Raw genomic sequence first — 15,830 nt, 5'->3', positions numbered from 1 at the left:
GTATAGCTAATTGGAATTGGAAACTATGTGTATGGACAATTTTAGTCACTAATGACTCATGTCAATTTTGAGGGAGGTTCAGCTTGGCCCTAAGGAGTGAAACAAGGAATAATTGGTGCAAGTTGTAAGGAGGCAGGTTTAGGTTCAAAGCTGGAATGGCCTGGACATAATGGATTCACCATCATTAGAGTTTTTAAAATTGATAGCTTCTTGTTAGCAAAGTTGTTGAGGCTATTCTCAGTCAGTTGTTGGTTGAATTTATCACTCTGGTCTTTTCCAATTCCGAGATTCCAAGTTTATACATTAGCATTTATTTAATGACCTAAGGAAGCACAGAGGAGGAAACAGGCATCATAGGCTATGGAAGGATTTATATTTAGAAAGAGATTTGTCCTAATTCAGTGTGGCTTTAAGCAAATTATTTACTTTCTCTGAACCTTGCTTTCCTTAACAATAAAATGCAGATAACAATAGTGGGGAAAAATTCTGTATTAATGTGAACTGTTATTATTATGAAAATAATTGGGAGCCACTAAGTATTCAATCCTTCCTATAAGGGACAAACATGGCAAATAATAGCTTGAGACAAGCTAACTGCAATGATATTATTACAAACCTCATCCTGCAAATGAAAGAGCGTCTGGATCCCATGCACATTCTCATAGATGATTGCTGACCTTCCTTTTTCACTGTCCCTGTCTTCAGATCCAAAATCCGACCTTAAAAAGAAAAAAAAACAAAAACAAAATTTGCATAAAACTTGTGACAAGATCAGAGAATAACTTTCTTCCCTTGTTCTGAGTAACAAGGAAAAGGGAACTATATACATTGGTCTTTTCTTAATACAGTCAAGTCTGCAACACTTTGGCAAGGGGAAAATGATCAATGAGATCTACTTGTAATGCAAATAACTCAATGTAGTAAATAGTTTTTATTCTTCTCTTTCCTTCCTGAGAAAAGAAAAAGTCTTTTCCAGAGCTGTTAACACAGAATAAGAGATTAAGCTAGCTAACTTTCATGGTATTTACAATTCCTTACAAATTTTTAGAAGTAGAAATCTAAAATTAAAAAAGAATTTCAGATCTTTATATATAGATATAACACAATGACAAACATTTCTATCTTTTTGTTAATGATATTTTCTCTTGGGATGATGAAAATGAGCATTTATATAGTACTTGAAAATCTACAGAGTATAAACTTTTCTCATGTGATTTCTTCATTGCCCCCAAATTAAATCAATACTACAACTGCTGCCAGAAAAAAACATGTCAATCAACTGTCCTATGGATAAAGTCATTGTTCTTCTATACTCCAAGACTAAAACTCCTTTTCTTGGCTACCATTCTCCCTTATGCACTGACCCCCTTTATTAGAATATATATATATTTGTATATTCAGTGCTTAGCATAGCACCTGAGACATAATAAAAGCTTAATAAATGCCTTTTCATTCACTTTAAGATTTAACATTACAACATTTCTATGAGGATGGTAGTTTAAGTATTATTATTATTCCTATTTTGCATATAAGGAAACTGAGTCTTAAAGTAATAAAGTGATTTATACAAGATCACAAAGCTATTCAAATCCAGTGTTCTTTCAACTAAAATCCAGTGTTCTTTCAACTATATAAATATACACATTCCATATTGATGAACACAAAATAGTTGATCAATAAATACTTGCTGAATGATAAATATATTGACAAAGCTATACTATATTGAAATTTTTCCCTTAATTTTTTCTCCTTGCAATACAGGAATTTAAGACATTATATAGATAATACATGAGAGTTAAGTTATTTAGCATAAGCGCATATTTGTTTTTAAAAAGTAAATCCACTGATACAAATTACTGTTATGAATACACTAGTAGAAAATAAACATTCTTTTAGCCAACAAAAAGTAAAAATTTTATGACTAAAAATAAAAATATAAATTCCCCCATAATAATCACTAGCTACTAAAATAATCTTTTGTCACTTGTGTATATATATATATATATATATATATATATATATATACACACACATATATATATATATATATATATATATATATATATATATATATATACACACACACATATATACATACTTACATACATATTTCTCTGGTACAATTAAGGACCTAAACTAATGCATGCTCTGTAATAGGCTTTGCCTTTAAGAAGTAAATGTTGTAGCAAAAAGTTTAAGATTGGAGTGGAAGGGATAGAAGAAGGAGAATAAATATTCATATAGAGCCTACTGTGTGCCATGCACTATGGTAAATGCTTTTTTACATATATTGCCTCATTTGATCCTCACAATAACCTTGCAAGGTTGGTACTATTATTATCCCCATTTTAGTTTTAATGTCTCATCTATCCTGGTCAGAGTCCCTTTTAAGGTTGCATAAATACCATCTCCCAAGAAAGATCTAAATAATCCATCAAAAGACATGTCATAAGGAATTCGCTACTTCCTCAGAAAGACCTGAATCATTCATTAAAAGAAATATCATAGGGAATCCACTCTAAGTCCAACATCCACAGAGAAATCCTAGGTATGGAAACTTCAGCTGTGGTATAGTGGAAACTAATTGGATTTGGGTTTAGAAGGTGGAATGAAGTTCAGATCTTATGTAGGACATTTGATAGCCCTGAGATAAGAGCAAGCCATTTTTATTTCTTTGAATTTCAGTTCCCTCAAAGGTAATGATACCTGTAACAGCTACTTTATGCCATTGTTGGCAGGATGAAATAAGGTTGTATATGTAAAGTGATTTCCTAAACTTTAAAGTATGGGCTGTGAACTCTTTTTTGTGCCAGGGATCCCTTTGGCAATCTAACGAAACCATCTATCCCTCCAGAATCGCATTTTTAATACATTAAAAATATATAGGTTTAGAAAGGAAACAATAAACTAATAGTTATTGAAACACATTAAAAATGGACAGACTCTAAGAACCTTTGTGTATAAAATGGCAATTGTTATTATTTTAGTCTTACCAACTGACACATGTTCTGTTCTGTGCCTTGACCTGTTTTTCCTTCAGCCTTAACACAGATCTGGTATTAATTTGCAGTTCAGCTAACCAAGTATCTGCCCAGCTCTGCCCTGATTAACCAGGTTCTGCAACACACATTCCACATTCCAGGGACATATCAGTCTTGAACTCCAGAATTCAGCCTGTTAAACCTTAGTCAAACCCAAGCCTATCTCAGACAAGCAGATGGTATCTTGACAAAGGCAGCTATTAAGAATTCTTTTTTTTTAAATTTCTGTGTGCCTCACTCTACCATGATGTGAAGAAAATTATAATCAACAGACATGTCCTAACACCTACAGTACCTGTGAACAGCTTGTTTTAGCTGTCACCAATGTGTACAATAGGGGCACCGTAAAGGCAAGTGTTATATTAGGGTAAGACATAACCTTTTACCTATTTTACCTTTTTAATAGAAACTATAACATTTAAATCACAGCCCTAAGGCCTCAATTAGGAAAGAAATAGGTCATTCTCTATTTCATTCTGGCAAGTAGCATGAGGAAAATAGGAGCTTAATACTTGAGGCAACTGTGATTTCATCTAGATGGATATCCCCTTCACTAAGATAAACCAAAACCCCTCTATGCCTTTAGGTCCTGACTAATGAGATGCTCTAGACAAAAAAAAAACAAAAAACAAAAAAAACCTTCATTTACTTGACAACTGTTCTGATAATACACCTCTCCAAATTTTGCTAGACTGGGCCCTGGATGACAGACATACAGTCTATCACTGGGGCCATTCTCAAATGTTGTTAACTTGTGCCCCATTGCTATAGGGTGACAGATTTTGAATCTGAAGTGAATTAATTTTTTTATAAATTAAATTTTTAATGAACAAAAATATACTTTCACTCCCATCTCCCTGACCCCACTGGAAAAAGAAAAAGAAAAAAGAAAAAAATGCCCTTATTAAAAATATGCATGGTCAATCATTTCCTACATTGAGCCATGTTCAAAAAAATGTTATGTCTCAATCCTCAGTGTAAGTCCATAACATAGTCAACAGGAAATGGGCTAGCATGAATCCTCTGCAATGATGATTAGTCATTGCATTTATGTAGCACTGGACTTTAAAATGGGAAGATTTGCTTTCAAAGTCAGGATCAGACACCTACCAGCTGTGTGACCAAGGCAAGTTATTTAACCCACATCTGACTCAGTTTCCTTCTAACACTTACAATTCAAGATTGTTGTGAAGATTTGCAAAAGTGCTTAGTCAAAGCCTGGCCCATAATAGATGCTTAATAAGTGCTTGTTATTTATTTTCTTTCTTCCTTTCTTCTTTTCTTTCTTTCCCTTCCTTCTTTTTTCTTTTCATCTTTCTTTCTTTCTTTTTTCTCTCCCTTTCTTCTTTTCTTTCTTTCTTCCAATGGCAATGCCAGGATTCAAACCCAGCTCAACTCCTGCCTTGACATTCTTTCCACTGTATTATGTTGCCTCTTCATGAACTTAGATTTACCTTTGAGCCAAAGAGAGCCATCAGAGCAGGACTTCAGAAAGGTGTTACAGTGTTTAACTTTTAAAAGGAATTTAGGAACAATTGAGCTAAATGTGTACATTTGAACACAGAGAGTTGCTTATAGAGTACTTATAGAGTTGTATTCTATAAGAGTATAGAGAGTACTTATAACTAAGTATTGATAATTATGTAGCTTTTATGATACTAAATAAATGTATCCCCATCTAATTCTCAATAAATGAATAGTTGTCATTTGTATAATTTGTGTTACAAACAGTTTGGTGCTTGTCTGTTCTCACTCATGGGTTCTGGGGTTTTTTCCTGTGTGTTTTTTTTAACAACATTTTAAGTGTAAATTATCACTTGCTTTATCATCACCCAAATGGCAAATGGTTTCAGCTGTGAGGAAGGCAAACCTTGCAGTCTGTCAAATTCCAATCCAGCACTCTGAAAATAAATCACAGCTGTGTGCCACATGGGCTGCTGAACACAAGGAGATCAGAAAACATATTTTCATGATATTTCAGCCACGACTCTATAAGACAACTGTTCCAATGTTTATTTCTCCATGTTCTACTCTAGTTTCAGTAGGAACAATGGAGTCCTTTGCATATGCCCTTCAAAATGCCAATTTTACTTTACTTTGTACAATAGGTGAGCACTTAAAAACTTAAATATGAGTGGAAAATTTTTAAATAATATGATTTTTGATATATTGATATGTACCACAGAAATATAAAACATTTTAGGAAAGGAGGAATATACATTAACAACAGAAGAAACTGGGGAAAGACTCATGAAGGACATACTACTTGACCTGAATCTTGAAGGGAGAAAAGGGGTTCCAAGATGCAGTGGAGCATTCTGGCTGTGGAATGTAAAATGGTTGGAGGTGAGAGATGGCATGTTATATATGGTGAACAGTCAGTAGGTCAGTTTGCATGGAATGCAGACTGTGTGAAGAAGAAGAATAATGTGAAATCAGCAGAAAATAGAGAAAAGATTGATTATAAAAGGTTTTAAATGCTGAAAAGAGGAGTTTTGTCATTTAGAAGTAATAGACAGCCAATGACATTTCTTTTGCAAAAAAAGAGTGACATTGGTAGATCTGTACTTTTTAGGAATATCAATTAGGAGGATGGATTTGAGAGGAAATGGACTAGAGCAGGGAAACCAGTTAGAGGGCTATTATATTAGTCTAGGCTAAAGATGGCTTCTAATAACTTACCCAGCGGATAAGGACCTGAATAAAAATGGTGGAAAAGAGGTTGACTGGAATGATTGATTGCAGAGATGTTATGAAAGCCAAAGCAGCAAGACTTAGAAACCGATTGGTTGGAGGAGAAGAAATCCAGGATAATTCTGGGTAACTTAAATGAAGGTAGTATTGTCCATTACAATAGAGAAGTTAGGAGCATAGTTTTGTTCAGTGACTAGCACGCAGTAAACACTTTAATGCTTTTTGATTAATTGACTGGCGAAGCAGAAATGGAATAAGAATGAGAGTGAAGAATGTATTTAGGAGAAATTAGGTATAGGAAGGAATCAGACTTGAAAAAACAAATATAAAAGTAAAATGTGATGCTTGATGTTCAAATATGGTCTTTTAAAATGCAAATAATACATGTGTGAATCTTCAGAACCTCACTCTCAATAACTTTCTATTTCTTTCAGTATTATATAAAATCCTCTTTTTCAAATTGTTAACTTACTTGGCTATGCAGTCTATGAGATCCCTGTGAGGTCCATATGAATTTCATTTGACTATTAAGAAAACCCAGAGACATATGTAGGCAAGTCAGGATTATAATGAATTCTAATCCCTTACAGAATTTTAGAAGTAGAACAAAGTTTAGAAGACACCTAGCCCAATTCTCCAATTACAGATGGGACCACAGATGTTGTGCATAAATAACTAATACAATAGAGTGCTAACTATCTAATAATATAAAAAGTCAATTCAACAGAGAACTGTGGCAGACAATGAAGAAAAAATGAAAACAACACAGCCATTACCTTCAAGGAGCTTAGCTTCTAGTAAATCAACACAATAGGTAATATTTCTATAATTCTATAACTTACTAAGTATATTGCTGATACTACCTCACTTTGATCCTCACAATAATCTCACATAAGTAATGCCATTATAATTCTCATTTTACAAATAAATGATTCTCAGTCAGTGACTTGCCTAAAGACATATAGTTAATAATTTAAAAGGCTAATGCTTAAATACAGATATTATGGCTTGAAATCTGGTGCAATTTGTACCCACAGAGAAAGTGCATAGCATTACATGATAGTTCTGTTCATATATATATATATATATATATATAATCTATTACCTTTTCTCTCATTTCTGCTTTTGGAAGAACAGAAGACAAGGCTCACCCACTGCCCTTTATAAAACAGCCATGTCAATACTCAAAATAACCATTAATGCAGCAGAAGCAGCATACCCTCTACTGATACATATCACATACTCCCCATGAGTAAATGAAGAGGTCCTATTCATAAGTAGCAGGCAAAACTCATCAAGAGGATGGAAAACCTGTCACAAACTCCTTTCAATCTTTTCCTGTTAAAAAGTTTAGCTCTTTCAATATTTCAGAGGATTTTGATTTTAAATCTTTCCTTCACCATCTTGGCCATCCTTCTCTGAATAATCTATAGTTTATCAGTAGATTTAATTAAGAGAGGAGAATAAGGAAATTACACTATACATCAGCCATATTACTCAACATTGTTTTGGACCATTTAAAATAACTAGATAGTAAAGATTGGAATATTTCTCTGGTGTAGAAAAGGATGAGTTGGTGGGTTTAGAAAAATATGGAAAGACTTGGACTTATAAGGATGCTGTTATTCACCTTCAGAGAAACAGAGGGCAACAAGCACAGAAAGACAGGTATAGACAGGTAGATAAATATCTATCTTAGGCAAAAAACTGAAGAGGAGAATGATGTACATTTAACATGAAATAGTGTGGCTCTTTCAATGAGCTCAAGTTACTTTCTGTCACCAAAGTCTTTTTCATTTATAAAAAAAATAAATATTTTCCCAGTAATACAATATGGCCGTGAATCATGGTAAATCATACTTTAAGAAGAATCAGTATTTGAAATGACCAAAGCAGACCCTGAAAGATGATGAATGTAAGCAAGCTGAAGCATACTGCCAATAATGACTTATACTTAAGAAAAATGATAAAAGACACAATAGTCATGGACTTATACATCTAAAGCTAGAAGATACCTCATATACTATCTTATCTAAGCTCTTCATTTTACAGGTGAGGAGATAAAGTATAGGGTATTAAGTGATTTGTACAAGAAATGAAACTGAAGCCAGGTGCTCTGGCTTTAAAATAAATGTCTTTTTCTATTATACCATGCTAATTCAAAGACATATATAATCAGAAAAATAGACAGACTATACAGTTAAGATAGACGGACAGTGATGGACAACACAACTGTTGCATTGGTGTTATCATTTAAGTAGCCAGAGTAAGGCTTCAAGGGCACTAGGTAGATACCTCCAATGGAGGATTTATAGAAGAGCATGGAACTCAGGATGAGAATTTATTGATGAGACTGACACTAATGGAGGGAGTGCCCATACAAACTAGATCATCAGTTCATCAAAGTTGTGAGGAATTTTGCTACTATACCTATCCCAAACTGAAGCATTTATATTCAAATTCAAGGGTGTAGCTCTTTAGGTGACTGTTTTTGTCATACATAACTAGCATCTTTCCTTGTTTCTGAGGACATATGATTATTGTGATTTGTGACAGTAAAAAGCAAACACTGATTCATAGTCTTTATGAAGGGAAGGGCTATGTTCTGTTTCTCTTCTATTCAGTTTAAAATTCTATGATTAAAACAAGTGTAAGGCTTATTGCCTAAAGATGAACTATCTCTTCATGACCTTGTTACTTTGTCACCATAGCAACTCCAAAGCTCAAATTACACTATGGTTAAGTTTTGTTGAAAAAGCCATATAAATCACTGATTATAGGCAGAGCTAGGGGAAGCAAACACTGTATTGAGTGAGGAATATAATGCATAACTTTTTTTTTTTTTTTAGCAATTTTCTATATTACAGTGTAACTCCAAAGTTGAGTCAATTGGACAATATTATGCTTCTTCCTCAGTAGATAAATTAAAACAGATGTTGTTTGGCCAGTAATATGTACATAAATAAGACCAAAAAATTAGGAGGATCCATCACGTAGTAAGATTACAAATGGATAGTCCAATTGTTTCATTGTTATTTTCATCAATATACCCAGAGACAGGACTCTACAGAGATCAGAAATGTAGAGTTCAAATGTTACATTATTATTATTATCATTAAAATAGCCAGAGGGGGGTCCTGCAGAAAAAACCTAACATCAGTTAGAATTTCTTTAAAGGAATTGCAAAATGATATTGTGAAAAAATATCCATTTATATATTCAATAATTTGTATGAGGAATGTATAAAAGAAGTATTATATATGGGACCTTGCCCTCAGATAGCACTACAATCTGACTGAAAAGATAAGACAAATAGGTGCAATTAGAGAATAAGATGGTGGGGTATGTGAGGTTCTAGGGAAATCAGAGATTAAGATAGAGTGTAGCACTCAAAATTTTATGGAAGCTCCCCTTGAGCAGGGAGGTGATTAGAGGGAAATATGAAAGAGCTTCTCAGAGAGGTGAAATAAAATGAATAAAAACACAGAGAGGAGAGATGGGGGGGAGAGAGAGAGGGAGGAAGAGATTGCAATTATTGGTAGCCTTATAGCTTTAGATTTGGAATATCACAATGTATGGCTTGAGATGAGTGTTAGTGTGTTGGAATACAACATGCCTGAAATAATTCTATCCCATAGAAGGGAGACTGCTTGCAGGGTATATAACAGTGAAATCAAAATTAGGGATTTATTGGAAGTTTTGTTTTTTTGTTTTTGTTTTTAAAGTCCCCTCTTATTCTGTAGCAGCAAAATATAGATTTAAATTGTTAGAACAAACGAGAGAAACGGGGGTAGATTTTACCCATATGTTGTAAAAGCACACATTTCATTTTAGGAAGTCTGGGTTTTCCCATTCTCATATAAATCTTTCCCATGTCTTACAATTTGGATTCAATTTGACATATAGGAGCACATCTAGGTCCATGTTTCCTGTAGAAGATGGCAGTCATGGATTGCTACCAGTAGCTATACAGGGTTACAGATAAGACTGACATAGAGACTTGGTAAATAAGGACCATCTGCCTTATAATAAACAACAACAACTAGTTTTTACATAGTGCATTAAGATTTTCAAAGTGCTTTGCAAATATTATTTCAATTTAGCTTCACAACAACTCTGGGATTAGAGAAATATTCTGATTTTAGAGATAAGGAAACTAGGACAAGTATATGTTAACTGACTTGCCCAGGATCACATCATTAGTGTCTGACGTCATATACTCTGAGGTCTTCCTGAATCTAAGTGTGGACCCACTGTGCAAATACATGTGCAAAAATTTTTGTAGCAGTCCTTTTTGTAGTGGCAAGGAACTGGAAGTTGAAAGCACAAATTATTGAAAATATAGATATTTTTTCACAATGTCATTTTGTAATTCCTTTAAAGAAATCCTAACTGGTCCTAGCTTCTCTCTGCAGGAGCCATCTCTCTGGCTATTTTAATGATAATAATAAAGCCCCACTATTCCACCTAGCTATCTCTAATATATTCCAAGCTTGGCTTGGCTTGATGGCACACAATCTGACTGAATGTATTTCCTTTTTCCCAAGAAAATATATATAGCAGAGGTTCCAAGGTCTCTATCAGTATGATGCGTTTGGGGTAAAAGTAGCCCTGACTTGACTGCAGTGGAAGATTGATGCTGAGAAATAGTGGGAAGTAAAATTAGATAAATGCAGTTGAGCCAGACTTAAGAGAGCTTTAAATGCCTGGGTAGAGAGTAGAGTTGATGTAATGGGCAATAAAAAGATGCTACAGATGCTTAGAAATGAAATGACTTGATGGGAAATAAAGGAAATGACGATGAAAATTTCTAAGTTAGGGTTTCCTGGTGGAGTGATCACATATTTTAATGTTACTCCAGTGTCTGGGATCATATTGATATGGTACTTGCTTACTTGGAAAGGAGATCACAACCCATTCCATGAATTCTCATTCTATATTCTTCTTATCCATGTCCTATAATAATTTTTTTTCATGAAGGATTTTATACAATATACCAGAAGCTTCCCTTAAGGTCTTTTAATATTTAATGGATATTTGTGAGACATTCTCTGTCACCCTCTTACCTCTTTTTTCCCCAGTCAAATATATATTTGTCAATACATTTTAAAACATATTTCCATATTTGTCATGTTGTGCAAGAAAAATCAGATCAAAACGGAAAAAGAAACATGAGAAGGGAAAGAAACAAATAAACAAAGAGGTGAAAATGCTATTCTTTGATCGATTCATAATCAATATCTCTCTGGATGTGAATGGCATTTTCCATCTCAAGTCTAATGGAATTGCCTTGAATCACCTTATTGTTGAGAAGAGCCAAGTCCATCAAAATTCATCATCACATAATCTTATTACTGTATACAGGTTCTCTTAGTTCTTCCCATTTCACTCAGCATCAATTCACGTAAGTCTTTCCAGGTTTTTTTTTGGAAAGCCTGCTCATCTTTTCTTAAAGAACAATAATATTTCATAACATTCATATATCATAATTTATTCAGCCATTCTCCAACTGATGGGCATCCACTCAATTTCCAGTTTCTTGCCATTACAAAAAGGGCTGCTACAAACTTTTTGCACATGTGGGTCTTCTCTTCTTTTATGATCTCTTTGGGATATAGGCCCAGTAGTGTCAATACATTTTTACACCATTTTTTTTTGCACGTCAATCATCATTGGTATTATGCTTGCTGCATGTATATTTTGAGTTGCTTAACATGGTATTTGCCATCTTAACTGATTCAAGAACATAGACTAGAGACTAGACTTATGATTTCATTTCTATTTGGAATGCCTTTGTGAGCAAACTCTCTCTAAATAGAGATTAACATCTTTCCTGCAATTTATAATCTCAAAGAGTTTCCTATACCATTGAGAGATAAGTGACTTGCCCAGAGTCACATAAATGGTATTTGAGGTGGTGCCTGGATTCATGTTTTCCTAGCTCTGAGATCAGTTCTTTATCCACTATGCTATACTACCTCTCTTAGAGGACATGATATTCTTAATTTGTCACATGTAGCATCATTAAGAAATAATGCCCCAATTCTGGGCTTTGGTGGCAGGATGCATCTTGGGATTGTTGAAAGAACAAGAGAAGAAACAGTAAGAATATACAACTAACAAGATTGATAAACCTTCCCTTTTAAATTCAACCCTCTGATTATATTACACAAAAATGAGAAACAGGTTACATATAACTGCTCCCTAGACACAGTAAATTTTAAGGATAAGCTTATTTTCAAACTGTTAAGTCAGACAACTTTGCAAAATTTTCAGCTTAAAAAACATTTAAAAATAAGAAAACATTCTACCTTGTTTTTATAGCCCTGATCAGTTATTATTCTCAAAAAATTTCCCAACAATGATGCTCTTTTACTCTCTGACAAAAATCTAATTTCTCAAAGGCATGGATGCAGAACTGCACTTAGAGAATGTCAGCATACTAGTAACATTCTGACTGTATCTTCTACCAGGTTAACTGGACCTTAGTCCTTAATAGGACCCTAGAAGGCAGTATTTCTCTTCATTTTCACTGAGAAATCAGGTAATGATATTAACAATCTGAGCACTGGTATAGAGCACTGAGAGCAAAGAGTTAATGTTGATTCCAACTATGGCAGATAAGAGTAAGAATCTAGCCAAGTTCTGGCCAACTGGGATCTACAGGGTGTCACTGATCAACTGCAGAAGTGGTAGGAGTGATGAATATTCTGGAGAGTCTAATTCTATTACCTGTGTCATTTATTGAAGGTCTAAATTCAGGAAAGACAGGAGCAAAAGAAGCATCAGATCCAAGGAGAGAGATACATAATAATATATCAGTCTGAATCAATGCAACTGTAGGTATACTATTTAAAAAAAAAAGATAACATGGCTGAAATAGCTGGAAAAGATGGAATGTGGGACTGAGTGAGGATGAGAGATTGGGTCAGAATTACAAGGAAGTAAGATAGGAACTTTGAAAGAAATCACTGCTGACACCAGTTCTCCAACTATAGAGTAGTTTGGTTTGCTGTATCCCCTTTATGGAGGTCTATCCGCTTCAATTTCCTAAAGACACTATGGCCTTAGGATGAGGAAAGTCTATTTTAATAGAAAGAGAATCCTTCCCTAATTGTTGTCAGCCAGATGGATTTCAAACAGTCTTTTGGCTAATACTGACTTTTTAAAAAAAGACAAATTAGAAGTTTGACTTGGATAAGATCACAAAAGAAGACTTTATACACATAAAAATACTCCACAGGCTAGAAGAGGAAGACAAATACAAAATAGAAATACTTCACCAAAAGAATTCTTAAGAAAACTAAAAACATCTTATCCTGATTATAAAGAGAAAAATCAAGATAGCAAGGGGGAAGAAGGAGAGAACAAGAGGAAATGATTAAAAATAAAAGCAAAGCTATGGTCAAATTACAGATAACATCTGAAGTGTTTCCAAATATGTACAGCCCCCTGAAATGAAGGGATAGAGGGAAAAAAATCTATTCATTGCCGTGACAAAATGTTCTTATACTCAAAAGGTAGAACAGTCACTTTAACAGATGTGCACATGAAGCTGATCTTGAAAGAACGTCACAATAGTAGGACAAGTATCCATCAGAATTTGGGGAAGCTTATTCCTTGTAGGGACACAGAATTCATGAGATATACAGCATTATGTACCCTTGAAACAGCACCTTAAATAGGAAGAAGTGAGCTGGAAATTGATTCTTTTAAATGTAACTAGGGTTAATTGGTTGACCTAGCAGGACAAAAATTAGAAAGGTTTGTTCTCAAGGAGAAATTGTTTTGGAGAATAATGGATTCAATAGGTAACAATCTCTAAAACTTTTATTTAATTAAAATTTCATTTAAAAATAAAAGGTAAGTATTTTATTTTAGCATCATGCTGATCCTTAAAGTGCCAAAGAGGGGCATAAAAGAACAACCATTTAAAATTTCTCTTGATTCAAAAAATACATTCTGGATATTTCTACCAAAATGGTCCAATGGCAACTTGGAGTCAGCATGCTGTGAACTACATTCCTCACCTGCTTGGTCCTATCTCATAGCTTATGGTTATATCATGACCACTCTTCCAATCACTGTCTTAAAATCTCAGAATTATCTTTGATTCTTCTCTCTAATAATTCCTGCACCGTCCAAAGCCCCATCCAATGACTCCATTGCTCATACATTCTTCTTTCTATTTATATTTATAAGCTTAGCTCAGATCTTTATCATCTCTTGTCTGGACAGTTGAAATATCCATGTAACTGATTTCCTTGATTTCTGCCTATTTCCTCCCCTAATTTATCTTTCACATTGTAGTTAAAATTCTCCTTTGCTCAAAACATTTCAGGGATTCCTCATTTCCTCTAGGTTAAAATCTTTACTTAGGTATTAGCCTTTAACTATCTGCCTCCAACCCATCCCTTTATACAGACTATCTTTAAGCAAAATTGGAATGTCTACTAACTGTCCCCAAAACTAACATACTATTTTCTGTCTCCATGGTTTCCTCCAGGCCATCTCCCATTCTAAGAATGAGCTCCTTCTTTATCTCTATCTTTTAGAATCTTTACTTCCCTATTTTGCTAGAGAGTTTCTTCACTCTCAAGTTCTCTATACCCATGAAATCACAGTATCAGTATTTATCCCTATTACTAATTTCCTTCAAAATTCAACTCATTTTACTTTCTCCCATAAAACTTTCCCTGGCTATTCCAAATTAATGCATTCTCTCCTTACCAAAATTTTCCTTGAATATTCTGCTTTGATCTTTCATCTGATTCTGTCACATTGTATAATGTATTCAACTTAACTTTATACAGACTGTTTAGCCTTCTCCTCAAACCAATAGCTCCTTGGAGTCAGAAACTATATTATTGTTTGTCTTTCTGTATCACCAATGCTTAGCTCAGCCCTTTACATAATGTAAGCACTTAATAAAAGTTTGTTAAATCCAAACTGAACATCAGAGCACAAAGCAAAACAAAAAAATGTTTAAACGCAATTTCTGTCATTTTGCTTAGAGTCCCAAAAGGATCAAGGCCATTAATATCTGTCCAATTCAAGACAATAAATATTTATTATATATCTCCTAAATACATAGAACTGTGTTAGGTGCTAGAAGACATACAAAATTAAGTTAAATAAAGCAGGACACTTGCACCCAATGTCTTTGTCAGTGTAGAGTTTTCCTAAGTAAACCTTTGAATCAAAAAATAAAGTCATAGGGTCATAGTTATGGTATCTTCCAATCTAACTCTCTTACTTTATAGATAGGGAGAATTCAGCTAGTACTACCTAGTGTGATTTGCCAAGAGTGATTTGCCAACAGTCATTATTTGGTAATAACACCAGACTTAGGTTCCATATCTCCAGATTCCAAAGTCTTCATTCTTTCCACTATGAAATTCTTTTTCCAAAACCACTGGGTGTTTTGAGCAGAAAAATGAGATAGTTAGATATGAAAATTAATCAATCACTTAATATTTATTAAGTACCTACTAGGTGCTAGGCACTGTGCTAAGTAGGATTATTTTGCAGACTATATGAATAATGAATTACAGAAGAGCAGAAACTCATGAAAATGACAGGCTATTACAAAAGTCTCAGGGAGATGTGATGAAGAAATTCAAGTTGGTTTCCAAAATGCCTAGATCAAGTAAACCTCTCTTCATAGGAGAATTAGAGGACTTTGGATATGGGACACTGCAAATGTTGATTTGGACTTTGGACTAGATTGATATATGGACTATGTTGATAAATTGGTTGATTTTTCTAAAAGGCTTTATTTTTGTTCCTCTCTTCCTTTTTAATTTTTTTAAATTACCTGAAATAGCTTGGTAGGTAGGGGAGGGAAGGAGATATATTCTAAAAAGGAGATATAAAAACAAAGGATATCAATTATTAAAAAAAAAGAAGTGATAAAAGTATGGCAGTGTGTGAATGGAAAAGAAAGGCAAGCCTGAAAGATTTTCTGGAGGCAGAATCAATACAAGTTGAAAACTGACTGAATGTAGGCATTAAATAAAAGGGAGAATCAAAGAGAAAGGTGACTTGAGGGAGGTGATGGTATCATTGATAGAAAGGGAGAATCTGAGAAAAGAG

The 15,830-nt window shown here is 34.0% G+C and overlaps 1 protein-coding gene across 2 annotated transcripts in view; it reads right to left on the bottom strand.

The window, feature by feature from the left end:
- Positions 1-15,830, bottom strand: part of ARNT2 (aryl hydrocarbon receptor nuclear translocator 2) — a 252,475-nt gene that overhangs the window by 106,562 nt on the left and 130,083 nt on the right. For both annotated transcript variants that reach the window (XM_003755494.4, XM_031955647.1), the window contains exon 6: positions 617-719. In XM_003755494.4, the coding sequence (XP_003755542.2) occupies positions 617-719 (103 nt within the window). The remainder of the gene's footprint in view (positions 1-616; positions 720-15,830) is intronic.

This window comes from Sarcophilus harrisii, chromosome 2, assembly GCF_902635505.1.
Source record: "Sarcophilus harrisii chromosome 2, mSarHar1.11, whole genome shotgun sequence".
NCBI classification, from domain to species: Eukaryota; Metazoa; Chordata; class Mammalia; order Dasyuromorphia; family Dasyuridae; genus Sarcophilus; species Sarcophilus harrisii.
Note: the sequence above shows the minus strand (reverse complement) of the source record. Positions and strands in the feature narration are given on the sequence as shown.